Here is a 16665-nt window from a genome sequence, read left to right as displayed (position 1 = left end):
GGGTGAGACATTTTCACAGAGAGAGAGAGAGAGAGAGCAAGAGAGAGAGAGAGTTCTGATGTTTGTTCTATCATTGTCCTTTGTCTTTAATCCCTGAGACGTCACTTCACACGTTTATCTCTGATATCTGGCTCTCTGCAGCTCCTCTAACCTTCATTACTTTATAACGTTCTCTGCTCCTGAGATTCATGAAGCTCAGACAGTAGAAAGCGTTTGATATTTTTTAATATCTCGGTGCTATTTGTAACTATTAGCCTGCAATAAGTATGGAAATGAACTTTCCCTTCTGAAAATTAAAAAAAGAAAGTCTTGAGATTGGAGCTGCAGGTTACATTTCCTTTCTTCTGCAGGGTTTCAATGCAGAACCTCTGGAGAATAGAAAATGTCAGTCTCTGGTTTCCTCTGAGCAACTTTCTGTTTCTCTTTTTATCTCCATGTTTCTTTCATCATTTCTCTCAGTCTCTCTTTCTTTCTCTCTTAGTGTCTCTCTTTCTACCTCAAAATCTCCTTGTTTTCCTATCAGTCTCTTTCAGTTTTTTTCTTAGTCTTAGTCTTACTCTGTTTCTCTTTCAGTCTCTCTATTTCTCTTCCTTTCTCTTTAGGTCTATTTCTGTCCGAGTCTCTTTAAGTGTCTTTCAGGATTTTTTCTCTGTCTTTTTTGGTGTTCTGTGTATTTCTCTTTATTTCTTACTCTCTATTCCTCACACTATTTTCAGTTATTTTTAAGTCTCTTTATTTTCTCTTTATTTTTCTCTTTTAGTGTCTCTCTTTCATCTCAAAGTCTCTTTGTTTTCCTCTCAGTCTCTTTCTGTTTCTCTTAGTCTCTCTCATTCTCACCCAATGTTTCTCTTTTAGTTTCTCACTATTTCTCTTTCTTTTGTCTCCCCAAGTCTCTTAGTTTCTCTTTCAATTTCTTTATTTTTATCTGAGTCTCTTTCTGTTTCTCTCAGTCTCTCTCTTTCTTTCAGCCTCTCTATTTATCTCTTTCAGTCTCTCAAGTCTCTATTTCTTTTCCAGCCTCTCTCTTTCTCTTTATTACTCAGACTTTTTAGTTTGAGTCTCATGGTTTCTCTCTCAGTCTCTTTAACCATGTTTTCTCTCTTTCTTTCTCTTTCTCTTTTCTTAGTCTTCCTATTTCCAGCCTCTGTGTAAGTCGCTCTCTGTTTCTCTCTTAGTCTCTTCTTTTGCTCTCAATGCTCCCTTCATCCTCTCTTTCTCTATTGGTGTTTCTCTGACACTCTATTTCTCTTTATTTTCTCTTTATTTTCTCTTTTTCTGTCTCTTTAAGTCTCTTAGTGTCTCTCTCAATATCTTTATCTTTCTTTTATTCTCTCTGTGTGTCTCTTACAGATTCTCTATTTCTCTTCATTTCACATTCTCTTTGTTTTCCTCTCAGTCTCTTCCTGTTTTCTCTCTCAGTATCTTTCTCTGTGTGTTTATCTTTCATTCTCTCTATTTCTCAATCTTTCTCTTTAGGTCTCTTTCTTGATTAGTTGCCATAAGTCTCTTTTTTTCTTTCTCTCTTGTCTTTCCCTTTCTCTCAGTCTCTACTTCTCTTTATCTTTCTCTCCTTTTTCTGTCTCTTTAAGTCTCTCAGTCTCTCTTTCTTTCAGTCTTTCTTCTTCTTTTTGTTTTTCCCTGTATTTCTTTCTCTCTGTCTCTCTCTGTGTCTCTCTCTCTCTTTCTCATTCTGTCAAATAAAATTAATCCATCTTTTTTTTAAATGAATCCTACGATCAAACGTAAGGAACAAAAAAATTAAGTCCAGATGAAAAGAACAAGTTTTTCTTCATATCACACCATTGGGTCAATTAATCGAGACGCTTTAATCATTTATTCATGAACACCAGAAGAGAGAGAGAGAGAGAGAGAGAGAGAGAGAGAGAGAGAGAGAGAGAGAGAGAGAGAGGAAAAAAAAGAAAAGACGAAAAACGTCTCGGGTGTGAACTTATGAACTCGCAAAATATTTTCCGCATCCTCCGAGTGAGACTTCAAAACACAACAGCACAAAAAAACAGAGCACCACCACCGCTGCGAGGCCTTTATCAAATATTCCTTATATCTCTCTCTTTTTCTTCTCTGTTGTCTTTGAGTCTTTTTGTCGAGACGTCTGAAAGTAGGGCAGAACTGTTTGGTAATCATTTCTCAATTCTGTACATCCTCCAATCTCTTCATTTCTTTTCATCTCTCCCTTCTTATTTCATCTTCCTCTTTTCTCCTCAAAACCTATATATTCTTTTGCTTTTTCATTTTCTTTAATTCTGAGCTGTAATCTGTCCTAACGATCACGCTCACGTGATGGACACGCGTCGTCTCTCTTATCTTGCCTGGAAAACTGTGAAGTAAACCGTCTTTAATTAGAAAATCTATTTGTCTTGTGATGAACTCCAGGCCGAGCAACAGAACATTATTTGAAAGGAGCTTTTGTGCAGGTTAATACAGCGACGCTGCAGAAAAAAAAAAAACGTGGGAACAGAATACGATGGATGCGTCAGAGCTCGGGATGAAACAAGCGCCAGTTATTATGTTTTGCGTTTTTTTTTCCCAAACGTGTTTATTTTTTTCTCATCTTTTTTTTATTTTTTACACCTGCCTTTGTCATCGTAACGAACTTGTTTCGCTTGACTTTTATAAGTGCCCAAGCGTTAGCTGGAAAGCTGAAATCGAAAGATGGTTGACCTCGTTTCGCCTTCGCTTCCTCGCTCTTTCTTTCTCTCTCTCGCACTCTCTCTCTCTCTCGCTCTATCTATCTCTGTCTCCTCATCACGCTGCACTGAACTGAACACGACAGCAACCAGTGTGGGCAAACAGGCACGCGATGTGTACGATCGCTTAGTGTGGCCCAGCGGAAGGTTACGTGACGAGAGCCGAGGCTCTGACACGCGAGCCGAAGTGAAGCGAAATCACAAAACCAGAATTTTCATTTCATCATCATCATCATTTGGTTATTTTATCTCTTCAACCCATATATGTCTAATAATTTTATTAGATCCTGTTTTGAAAATATCTGAATCTCTGTATTTCTATCTGTGGCCAACTCGAAATGATCCATAATCATACCTGTATTTAAATTAACACGGAGGTGGGCGGGGCTTCAACCAATTTTAAAAGCAATTCTATTTCCCTTTATAGTTTTCATAAAAAAATTCTTACCTCATATAACACAAAAATATATGTTTTTTTTAGAATAATTTTAATACTTTTTTTTTTTATATCTCAACAAAATTTCAACAATGTCAAATAAATGAAAGGGAAAACATTTTTTAAAATTATCCATATTCATACCAGTATTTAGATCAACTTCAAATCCACTTTAAAAGTAATACTATTTTCTTCACAGCTTTTATCATATTGTTTACATATAAAATTCTTTATATATCTAAGTATATACCTTTAGTTCTTTGAATATCTAAAAATCTAACCTCAACCCTATTTTTTATTACATTTATTCATTATATTATATATTAATATTATATTAGATATTATATTTTATTATATATTTTTTTGTTAAGAATTATCCGTATTCACACTTGCATTTGGATAAAACCAGAGGTGGGCAGGGCATAAAATCCAACTTTAAAAATAATGTATAACTCATAAAATTACACATTTATTTTTTATTATAATTATAATTATTCTTTAGATATTATAAAAAAAATTGTTACAATTGTTTTGTCATAATTATATAACTTTTTTTTTATTTCAACAGTAACTTCAACAACGTTAAATAAAAGAAAGACAAGTTTGTGTGTTGGTAAAAAAAATGTATTGATATATTTAAAGGAATAACACTGGGTATCATATCGCACAAGATTCAAAACTTTTACATACAAAACTCTGTTTGATTGAGTATCTTAGTTAATATTACTCCTGTTCTGATTGGTGGGTTTCGAGTTCTGATTGGTGGGTTTCCGAGCGCGATGCCGATGCATATTCATAGTGATTTTGGAGGGTTATGTATAATATCATGGCTCCATCACTTGTCTTATCTGTTATCTACAAACACGAGGAGTGACTGGGTGTCTGTTCAATAGTTTTCCTATTATTATAGAATTCTTTAATTATTTTGAAGCCGTTATCCATGCCTTTCCTAATAAGGAATTCGGTTCCGAGTGCATCTCTGATGTAACTGATATTCGAGAAAATAGTTCAAACTTGTTTAGTGGAAAAACAAAGGGACCTTGAGAGAGGAATCAAAATATTTTTACAAACTGTTATTATGTAAACCAGAGTTTTTGTTACAATATTGTCCCCCAACCTGTTCATTCATTTACATTGAATCTCGACTTATCAGATTCGAGTGGAATGTAAACACAAGTGCAATATTTAGTTGCTTTGTTCAATGTATTATTAGTTACATATCTTATTACCTTCTACTTACACATATCTGTGTATCAGATCAGTCAGAGTTTCTCAATTTTACATTTTATCATGATTTAAATTTGTCTGGAAATGTTTGTCTTGTTTGAACTCATAGACTTTTTCTGGACTGACCTACACAAACACATAAACACACAGTACCGAGAAGCACATGAGACTGTATAAAAGCTCAATTCAATAACTCTGATTCTGATCAATTTGAACATATTATTGGATTTAATGCACTGAATCTATTACATGATTTCTAGATTATTATATATATATATATATATATATATATATATATATATATATATATATATTATTATATAATTAAATCTATATTAATATGACTGTTCTATAATATTATATATTATAACAATATCAATATAAAAAATTATATATTATTATACAATATACCTTTAGCAATTTGGGTATATATTATTATGTAATTCATCTATATCAGTATATATGGGCCATAAACAATATCTGAAGACTTTTTCTGTTACAGAATGTTGATCAACTCCGCACAGAAGGAGTCTCCAGTGTCAGCGCTTTGTACCAGTCCGTGGAAGTTCTTCCAACGGGCATTTTGATTAGACCCGTTCTGCATAATGTTATAAGTTATTACTCTGTTTTATGAAGACCTACAGTGTAATGATAAATCGATAAAGTTTATAGATTTGTTGTGACTTCAATAAACTTTGTCGAAAATGCGCAGCAGTGATGTTCGGCACATTTGGATGCTGCGGCGTGAAGAAGAAAATGTCACTCCGGGGTAAAACATGAACCTCAGGGTGAGAACGGGAACTTCATCACAACTTGTTATTGATTGTTTTTCTATAACAGCGTGGCCCGGGGGGGTTAATGTACCTGATTATGCAACCTGGTTTTATTAGAAATATGCAGGTTTTGAGTGAACAAGGGCTCTAATGTTTTTTATAGACTGGCACTTTTATTAGATGCTTAAAATAAATAAACAATAAAAAACTAACAAACAAATAAGTAATAATTATATATTATGTATACATTTATTATAATTATATTATCAAACATACTACTACTAACCGCTATAATAACTAATAATAATAAAATACTTTTTAAATAAAATAAAAATAATAAAATTATATATATATATATAAATAAATAATAAGTAATACATTATTGATTATAACAAATGTATTACAAATACTACTAATAGTAACAATAATAATAATTGTGTTGATAATGAAAAATAATATTCCATAAATATATAAATATTTTAAACTGATAATAACAATAGTAATGTTTCATAGTGTTTATACACTATTAATAATAATAATAATCATAATAATAATAATAATAATAATAATAATAATAATAATTATGATAATTTTGATAATAATAATAATAATAATAATAATGATAATTATGATAATAATAACAATCATATTAATAATAGTAATAATACTACTAATAAAATTAATAATAAAAATAAACAAACACTGGCAGGTGTGTGTACGGGTATAAACCCAATAATAAAAACACAATTTAAGGCAAAACACCATGCCGCATTTTCATCCAGCAATCAGTGAAAATCGATACACACCGACCCCACAGCTTGGATTTGGAATAATGTAATGACACACACACACACACACACACACACACACACACACACACACACACACACACACACACACACACACACACACATATTGATTATAAATTTGACAAAAATCTCAACTGTTGAGAGGTTTTCTTTCATTCGTTTCATTGTGTAGAAGCGACGTTGTGGAAAAGAACACAAACACCACAAACCCCAGTGTTTAACCTTCACAGTGTTTCACATCACACTCACACACGTGTGACGTGAAAATACAAAGACACAAATTAACACAAATAAAAAAAAAATTAATAGATGCTGAAAGCTGAACTGAGAACTCCGCTGAGTTCAGAAAACTTTACACACACACACACACACACACACACACACACACACACACACACACACTACACAGCAGTGAGTTGTGTTACTGTTCACACAGTGCATTACATAAATGAGTTCAAAGTGCCAGTACATATGAGCTGTGAGACACTGAGCCACAGAATCACACGCTCTCACATACACACACACACACACACACACACACACACACACACACACACACACACACACACACACACACACACACACATTTCATATCACAATGCCAGAACATGTACCTTCATTATTCGCTGTGATTTTGGATCCCAGCACCTGCAAGGATATAATCCACAGAAGGAGAGGCAGCAGCCCGGGATCTGATGCCATCCTGCAAATGTGAGGAGCGCAAGAAGAAGCTCTCCCTCTCTTTCTCCCTCTCCCTCTCTCCCTCTCTCTCTCTCTCTCAGCAGGGAAGCAGAGCTCGAGGCTCAGAGCAGGAACTCTGAGTGCATTCAGCTGACTTAAAAACCGCCTGCATGCACTCGGGCAGACGCAACGCTGCCAGGCTCGACTCATAGGGGGGTGTGTCCAAACCTGCCTGTCAACTAATCTGCAGCCAATCAGAACACAATATGCAATGGCAAACACATCCTCGTACATTCGTTATGCTCGTTACGCTCGTTTATACGCCTGGATTTAGATTCATATTAATGAGAGGGTTTCGCAAAATGCCCGGGAAAATATCACGCAATGAAGTGAGAAGCATTTTATAGTTTATACGTGTTTATACGTGTGTTTTGTACACAGTAGTATGAGCACCTATGAATACATCTATAATGCATATAAGACATCATTACAGTAATCCCCCGCTTTATCGCTGTTCGAATCTCGGTTTATCGCACAAATCCACATTTTCCGCACTATAGACCAAAACACCTATAGGGAATTGTTTTTATGGAGTTTTATGACCTTATCACTCCTCGAACCACGCTGTCTGAGATCCTCCAGCACTGCTCGACTGGAACCACCTTCTCTCAGAATGAGAGGTAAGAATACTTCAAGGCTCTTCTCTGTTCTGGCACCGAGGTGGTGGAATGAACTCCTCCTAGATGTCCGAACAGTGACATTTTAAGCGACGTTTGAAGACCTTCATTTTCTGAAACACTTAAACTAACACTTTCCAAGTTTGCTTTGTTAAAAAAATAAAAACCCTGAACAGAGTTGTAGGTTGATTTATCTTAAGTTGAAATCTGGCGTTCCAGTGAAGATTAATTAATTGATAGAAACTCAAAGCACTTTCATTAATGGAATTATTATTATTAATATGATTATTATTAGTAGTGGTACTAAACGTAATAATAGTAATGATAGCAATAATATTAGCATTAGAAGTATTAGCATTAACAGTAATATTAGTTAGACAAAGTGACAAAGTGACAAAGTGACAGTAGTGGTATAAGAAGTATTAACTTTAGTAGTAGTAGAAGTATTTTTATCATTATTGTTAATTATTATAATTAATTCATGTATTTATTATTAAATACTCTGCTATAAATATTGAACTAATTTAATTATTATGAACCTGCACTGCATTTCATGTTGTTAAATATGAACACATTATGAATCTCAAAATAAAGCATTGTATCTAACGTAGATTTTAGATTGAATTTATTAAGTTGTTTATGTATTTATTTTTGTACAACTTTTATAAAACGTTTTTTTATACAACTATTATAAAACCACTGTAAAACACCATAATGTGCAAATAAGTATATCAGGTATGTAATACTGAGACGTCTGTCTTTTCCAATCATATGTGATTCTTCCTCAATCTGTTACCACAAAGTTGAAGGCACACAATCGTAGTCTTTGGATGAGAAAGCATGAAATTTTCCCTTCATTTAAACTAGAAGACCGAAACATTAATTAAAATTTGCTATTTGAGCTGCTGGATGACTCGAATCTAAATCCATATTACATATTTAATAATAAATGTTAAATTCTCTCTACATCTATATGCTTCCTGGCTCCGGTTTATGTGCTCCTGCAGCTGCTGTAGCGGACGGAGAGAACATAAGGAATAGAGGGATGGAGGGATAGAGAGGAAGAGAAAGACTGAGAGGGCCGCTGCCTGCCTGCCAATGCCGTGTTCTCAGAACACAGGGGAGAGTTTGTGTTGGCCCACAATCGCTACCTCTCTTTTCCTCCGAGTCCAGAACCCGGATTCAGACGTGTCGACAGGCTTCGAGCTCCAACTGCCAAACCATCTGAATCCCCGTCTCTCTCGTTGACTACTGGATACGGTGTATAAACTCCGTCTTTATGATTTCACTTGGGAGCAGATTTTGTTTTACAACAGTGTGGTCAGAACATCAATGAATACCAGCGTTATAACAGATTTATAACACCTTTATAACACAGCAGTACGTTTATATACTTATACTTGTATTAGAGCTATTTGGTGCTTTGAGTCCAATTCTCTCATACTGTCCACTGGATGTTCAACATGCACCTCATGGTAAAGAGTCTCTGAGGATTTGAGAATTAGAATTGTTGGTCTCTACAAAGATAACCGAGGCTTTGAGAAAATCTACATAACACCCTGAAACTGAAGTACAGTACAGTGGTCAGGGTCATACAGAGGTTTTTCCAAGATGGGATCCACTTGGAACAGGCTTTCAAGAGTCCATTAAAGAAGTTGCATCCTCGTGTTGTGCGTGAGGTGCAGAAGCTGCTTCAAAAAAGACACATGAGAGCTGCAGCATTGCTTTAAAGGTTACAGAAGGTCTGCTCATCAGTGCTCAGACCATACACTGCAACAAGTTGTCCCAGAAGGAAACCTCTTTAGAAGCTGCTTACAAGAAAACCCAAACAGTTTGCTGAAGACAACCTGTCCGAGAGCTTGAATGACTGGAAACATGTCCTGTGGTCTGATGTGGCATTGGTAAGAAAAACCAAGAAAATTGTGTCTTGCCTACAGTCAAGCATGGTGGTGGCAGCATCATGGTCTGGGGCTGCATGAGTGGTGCTGGTACTGTGGAGCTGTGATTCATTGGGGGAAACATGGATTCCAACATGTACTGTGACATTCTGAAGCAAAACATGATGTCCTCCTTCAGAAACTGGGCCAAACGGCAGTTTTTCGACACAATAACAACCTTAAACACCAAGATGAGGCTGAGCAAGGTGAAGGTGATGGAGTGGCCAAGTATGTCTCCAGACCTGAACCCTGTTGAACACCATTTGGGAATCCACAAGCAGAAGGTGGAAGAGAGCCATCTGTCTAACATCCAATAGCTCTGCAGTGTCATTATGGAGGAGTGAAAGAGGATCCCAGCAACAACCTGTGCAGCTCTGGGGAGTACCTTAACCTTAACCGTCCTACAAATTGAAGTACAGATCCTGATGTTTTAAAAGACTCGGGCAAAAGTTCTGACTACACTTTTCACTTAAGTTAAAGTAAAAGTTTGGGTTTTGACATGTACTGCAGTAAAAATTAGCCATTATTACTAACTGTTTTAGTGTCACACTGGTAACTAATATATTAATATTAGGGCTGTCAATTATTTAAAACATTTAATCGCGATTAATCAAATGATTTCCATGAATAAACTCCTGATTAATTGCAATTTAATCGCACATTTTTATTTGTTCTTTTTCTTTTTTTTTTTGGTTGTTTTAATTGTTAAATATGGTACATGGCTTCTTTAAGAATTATGTTCTGGTACCGGTTGCTTTCTCTCAGTTCGGTTGAGAAGAGATCAATGCTAATTCATTTCTGGTTCAAAATTAATTTCTGGTGGAGTTTATTTTTCCGTTGAAGGTTTTAACTTCGCCTCTTCTATATTTATTTATATTTATAATCAAAATGGTCAAACAGAAATGCATGCTGCGTTAATCGCGTGTTAATAAAATAAGTGACGTTTAATTTTTACAGCTCTAATTAATATAATAATAATAAAAAATGATCCAGTATCCAGGCTGAAGATCCACTATATAGAACACAAGCAGAGAAGAGGTAACGATGATCAGAAATGTCTCCGTTCTCAGTCACGATTACATCACTGACTCCCTCTGTCTCATCCACGTTAACCCCAGACTTCGTGTTGCCTTCTGTCACACTCATTGTAAACTAGTTTACGGCTGTTGTGTGTGAGAGCCAGGAAATTATACACCAGTGGTAGATTGAAAAAGCTGAAAAATGGCAAGAAACAGGTTGATGGGCTGAAAACGGTGCGCAATAAGAAGGGAAATTTAGAATAGAATAGAATAGAATAGAATAGAATAGAATAGAATAGAATAGAATAGAATAGAATAGAATAGAATAGAAATTATTGATCGTGTCACCAAATAGTTTAAAACTAAAGTAACGAGTCTGTTTTGAAAACGAAAGAAGTAGAAAGTACAGATATTTCAGTAAAAAATAAATAGTAAAGTACGGATAGCAGAAAAATCTTCTTAAGCCATATTAAAAAATATTTGTCCTTTGTTTCTTCCCTCCTTTGTTCAGACAATATATCCAAGTTTTATTCCTCTAGTATTGTCCCTTAAGTAAAAATATTAAAATGGTTGCTGAAATGTATATATATACACACACACACACACACACACACACACACACACACACACACACACACACACACACACACATTCCATTTAATTTAACAGTTGAATGTCCAGATGGTTTCTTCCTTTTTTCCATATTAACAAATTTCACTATAAACACATGTTTTCAGGGTTTTATGTGTTTCTCAGATATTTATTTATTTATGTATTTATTAATTTTTTACAGATTGCTGCAAAATGAGCCGTGTCTTTTTTTGCTCACTTTATCAGTTAAAAAATTACATTTTTTTTTGTATTATTTAGTTGTTATAAATATACATTATTTACACATTAACAGTGTAACTTTTTTGTTTTAATGAAAAGTCGATATTTAATGTAAATCTTCGTCATTTTATTTGTATAGCACTTTTAACAAGTGACATTGGCTCAAAGCAGCTGTTATGGAGTGTCTGTGTAATGCATGTAATGTATAATGTCTATGTAATGCACAGATATTATTGTTACCCTGTCTGACGGTTATAATACATACAGACACACACATTAACTCTAAAACACACACATACATATTCACCCAAACACCCACCCAAAATAAGTGTATCCAGTGATTTATATAGGCTTAATGTAGACCTATGAACGCTCTCTTTTTACACTTTCTGTAAATGGTTATGATCCATAAATGTAAAATACATGAGAAAGGAGCTGTTGACCAATCAGATGTCAACTTGACCACTCCGAGGCAGTGTCTAATCATGTCTGTATTTTTACATCCTTTGATTGGATGTTCAGAGAGTGCACTAGTCAGAGCTCACAAACCGCATCTGACTGAGAAAGGAGAAAAAACTGATTTGGTCGCAGATACACTTACATTGCTGGACATCGTAAGGAAAGGTCAGTCACAACAGTTCAAAATAGTTGTTCAGCCTTTCCATGAACTGTTTATATTCTTATCGCAATGCAGGACGTCTCATCAATCATCTAACAACATCAAAGTCCTTTACAAAGCAATAAAATGATTCCTTTCGTACGTTATAATGACTTTTGAACACTGCTGTCTATAATCTAAAATGTATTACGGAATATCATACTAATTCAATCATCTTATAATGCGTCACAGAGATCAATATGAAGTGTTATACATATTCAGTAGTAATTATAACATAGCTAGATAAATGCATTATAACACATTATAAATTAATATGGGCAAATGTGCTAAATCTTGTGAAACTTTTTTTTGATCAGTTGATCAATAATAGAGCCTTTATAACACTACATCAAAACTGGCGGTTTTGTCTCTTTTATCTTCCAGTATCTGCCTTGTCCATCCGTGTGTGTGTGTGTGTGTGTGTGTGTGTGTGTGTGTGTATGTGTGTGTGTTTGAGAGACTTCTTTAGCTCCTAATCCTCTGGGGTCCTCCGTCTGAGCCGCTTAGCTGTTCCACTTTCATTAAACATATGCAGAAAAACACAAGCAGGAAAACAATGCTGCCTTATTACCATTTCGACTTGGGCTTGTTTCTGCATCGGGTGAAAACACCTGCCTTCTGTTTCTGTGTCAGAACAAAACACGAAAAAAAGAAAAACCCAGACTAGACAGGTGAGTTCTTGGGGAGAAAAAAAAAACCTCATGTGTGTTTGTGATATCATACAAAATCCTCCTTGTTGCAATGAAGATCTAATGTTTGTGATATCTGAGATAACTGTTCATTGATGTGTTGTAGACACAACATAACATATCGTAACTGAGACATAGATCAACCTAAATCAGTACCTGACTTTACTAATGCCCTTGTGGCTGAATGCCCACTAATCACAGGTCAGGACTGATTTGGCAGCAAAAAGGGGACGGACACAGGAGTGGCCCAGCCAGAGCACTGAAGCTGCCTTGAACCCTATTGAACATCTCTGAAAATAACAGTCTCCAGTAGTGTCCAACTAGTTAGAGTTTGCCCTGAAGAATAACAGAAAATCCTCCAATCCAGGTTTGTAAATCTTGTTGCACCATTCCTAAAAAAGACTCAAGGCTGGAATTGTTGTCAAAGGTGCTTCAACTAGATACTGAGTAAATGGTCTGAATACTGATGGAAATGTGAGTTTTAATGTTATGTTTTATTTACTTATTTACCAGGAAGGCTACAGCAGACGACCCACAAGAGCTGCAGTAGATGTTCTGACCCAGATGCTCTGACCCAGTTGTCTAGCCATTACAGTTTGGCCCTCGTCAAACTGTTTGCCCATTTTTCCTGCTTTTAACACGTCAACTTTGAGGACAATATGTTCACTTTCTGCCTAATAAATAAATCCACCCACTAACAGGTGCCATGATGAAGAGATAATCAGTGTTTTTCACTTCACGACTCAGAATGTAACTGTTGATTATATATTATTGTGTGTGTGTGTGTGTGTGTGTGTGTGTGTGTGTGTGTGTGTGTGTGTGTGTATACACCAAAATGTATTCATATTTATATATGTATATACATGGCCTTTATAGAAAATGCTACCAGAAAGGCTTATAAAGGCTTAAAGTAGACTTATGAACACTTTTTTTTTTTTTTTTTTATGAAATAAATAGATCCCAGACAGACAAGTCCGAGTCGTCTGTGACAAAGCACAATGTCTCTCAATCATCAAGCAGCATTGATGTGAAGCCCCGAGGTGAGTCTCCGTGACTTTTGTCGTTGTATTGAACTCCTTCTGAACATTTCTTCTCTAGTAATAACTTTTTTTGCTTGATGTCCTAAAACACTATGATGTAGTATGTTGGTTTGTGAGCAGAATGTGTGTGAGGCTTGTGGAGGGCGATAGAGAGCTGTGATGGTGTGTAGGGAGCATCCAGCCAGGACTTGCATCTGTGCCTGAGAGGAGGTGAGCAGGAGCAGTTGGCGAGCACTAACCTTGACTTACCTGGCTGCTTTGGCATTTTGCACTCCGTGTGATGGCAGATGGCGGGGGTCACTCTGGAAGACTCGGACATCGGGTGCCGGCTATATATAGGCCGAACGGTGACGTGACCGTTTAGTGTAACATTTTGTTCATTTGAAGCTGCCAATGAAATTTGTTGTGTGTGACTGTGAATCAGACTGTCAAATTCCTAAAGTAAAAAAGCTAATTTAAAAATTAATTTCAGTTCATCACAAATATAATTTACTTATAATAAAGATATTCATCTTATTGTCAACCGAACATAATAGGGTAATACAATAAAGTAGTTCAGAGGGAAAGAAAGAAAGAAAGAAAGAAAGAAAGAAAGAAAGAAAGAAAGAAAGAAAGAAAGAAAGAAAGAAAGAAAGAAAGAAAGAAAGAAAGAAAGAAAGAAAGAAAGAAAGAAAGAAAGAAAGAAAGAAAGAAAGAAAGAAAGAAAGAAAGAAAGAAAGAAAGAAAGAAAGAAAGAAAAGAGAAAGAAAGAAAGAAAGAAAGAAAGAAAGAAAGAAAAAGAAAAAAGAAAAAAGAAAGAAAAGAAAGAAAGAAAGAAAGAAAGAAAGAAAGAAAGAAAGAAAGAAAGAAAGAAAGAAAGAAAGAAAGAAAGAAAGAAAGAAAGAAAGGGTTCTCAGGGTCATGATGGGAGAAAAAACATAATGAATATATAAATAAGAGAGTTTATGCTGTATGTGTATTAAACTGTGTATAAAACTTTATGAATATAAAGCTGAGTGAGTATAAAGCTGTATAATATAAAACTGTGTAAGTATAAATGTGTATAAATATAAATGTGTATGAGTATAAATCTGTAGAAGTTTAAAGCTGTATAAATATAAACGTGTATAAATGAGTATTGAAGTGTATAAAAGAGTAAAGTTGCTGATGTAAACATGACTCAGATTTCACGGCTGGATCGAGTGGCGAGTTTGGAGTTGTTCGTGTTGGGAAGCCCTGCAGCTCTGCCTCACCATCACAGAGATACACAATCAGCGCTAGTGTTGAGTCAGCGAGCTAAAATTAGCACTTATTGAAAACAAGACTTATGAGGAGACACCAAACCTCATACATACATTTTAGTGGATTGATTATACTTTTCCTCTCTCCCTTTAACCCCCTTCACTCACCCCCCCCCCTCTCTCTCTCTCTCTCGCTCTCGAATCACCCTGACCAACATTTTCTGGATAGAGATCTCTTCAATTGAAGACCACTATGTGGATGGTTCCACCTAAACAGCCTAAAGATCTATAAAGTTTATGAGCAACCTCAAGAACTTTGATGATGAACTGGAATTCATATAAACAATCGACTGCATTGGTAAGGGACCACAAGTTACACGAAGAGTTCATGTCAACATGTCACCACTGACTCACCCATTAGGGACAAAATTATAAGAAACAAACTAAAAGGCACTAAACTTATACACTCTTTTCTAAAAGGCCTGTTCAGGATTTCTGTAAGTTTCACAAAGTCAAGTTTAAGACTTCTTTTGAAGACCTTTTTAGGACCATTAAGAAAGAAATTTAAGATCTACTGTATATAACAACATCAAAAACACACAAATATGTTGTTAGCTACTTGAATTATCCAAGTCCTAAATTCGTTTTTTTTCAAGCTAAGTCTCTTTTAACTTGCATTTCCACTTAGTTGAAAAATAAAATCAGTTTTACGTCTGGGTACATTCCAGGAGAAAAAGATTCTACATGACTTGTGTACTTTGTCCACCACTGTCTTTAAATAACATTAACAATACCATGAACTTTGAGGAAGCACTCTTGCTCTATGTGGAAGATTATCCCACCTTGAGCGAAAAAGCAAGTTGAGTCGCCGCACTGCAGCGCATTTTCGTCTTCATGTGTTTACACAGCCATGTGGTGGTGTTGTTTTTTTTTGGGATTTGTGTCATGTCTCCACCCCTGTCGAGTGATTTTTCATTTCCCACATGTGTCTTAAGTGTTTACAGTTGTTTTGAGTTTGCCCTTTGATAAGTGTGTGTTTATGTACCCCTTTGTGCTTGTGTTTTGTGGAGTAACACATCGGTTTATCTGAGAGTGTCCTTGTGCTGTTGTTAGCCGAATACCAGACCTTTTTTTATTTCAATATGGCTGCCGTTTTGGATCCTATTGCCCATTTCTTATAATAAAACTCGTATTCTGCACTTGTATCTGCCTCTGCTATTGTGCACATGCCACAGTTTACCATTGTTATTAGCCATTGTACCATTGACCACCCAGTGGCAGTGTTTACTACTCAATTTCTTATTAATTATTATAAATGACACAGGAGATTTGTAATTTTTTTTGCTGCAAAAGTGCATAACTACTTTAGACACAAGTCTAAAAAATAGAGCTTTAAGAGGAGATGTAATGCTCTTCTTGTGTATACAGTACATTCGTTTCATCGTCATCACCTTCATCATCATTAGTACCGCACACTGTACCCATATAGAATTTTTTATGTTAAAATTATGTTGGTTTAAGAATATTGAAAGTGTTTAAGAGCAGAGGAAATGTTTACGAGTGTCGGGACGGTTTATAAAGATCTAAGATATACAGGTATTCTGTTTAGTGTACTGTATACATATTAGGTTGGCATTTTCGCAGGGGGGTCTGGAACGTAACCTCCGCTATAAGTGAGGGATTACTGTACTTTTCATCTTTGTCCTTTTCAAGCAACACTTGAATGTGCAATTCAACTCAGTCCTCTTACATAAATTAAATCTACACATGTTCAAAGAACCTGATTAGGCAGAAGAAAATTTCCATAAGATGATACTGGATGTGTCATTAGATCTTGGATGTAGTTACCAGTGTATGAAGTACGGCCCCCAAAATCTGAGCGAAACAACAATAAGAACCATGAAAAGACAAATGAGAAAGAGTGCGTTCAAGGTGAGACTTAAATGGCTGTGCTAATGAAGCT

At 35.5% G+C, this 16665-nt stretch overlaps 1 protein-coding gene across 3 annotated transcripts in view; it reads right to left on the bottom strand.

The window, feature by feature from the left end:
* Positions 1-6804, bottom strand: part of epha8 (eph receptor A8) — a 79601-nt gene extending 72797 nt beyond the window's left edge. For all 3 annotated transcript variants that reach the window (XM_046875239.1, XM_046875240.1, XM_046875241.1), the window contains exon 1: positions 6565-6804. In XM_046875239.1, the coding sequence (XP_046731195.1) occupies positions 6565-6652 (88 nt within the window). In that variant the 5' untranslated portion in view covers positions 6653-6804. The remainder of the gene's footprint in view (positions 1-6564) is intronic.
* Positions 6805-16665: the final 9861 nt, after the last annotated feature.

Source organism: Silurus meridionalis, chromosome 19, assembly GCF_014805685.1.
Source record: "Silurus meridionalis isolate SWU-2019-XX chromosome 19, ASM1480568v1, whole genome shotgun sequence".
NCBI classification, from domain to species: domain Eukaryota; kingdom Metazoa; phylum Chordata; class Actinopteri; order Siluriformes; family Siluridae; genus Silurus; species Silurus meridionalis.
The sequence above is the reverse complement of the archived record's forward strand: the minus strand, read 5'-3'. Positions and strand labels throughout refer to the sequence as shown.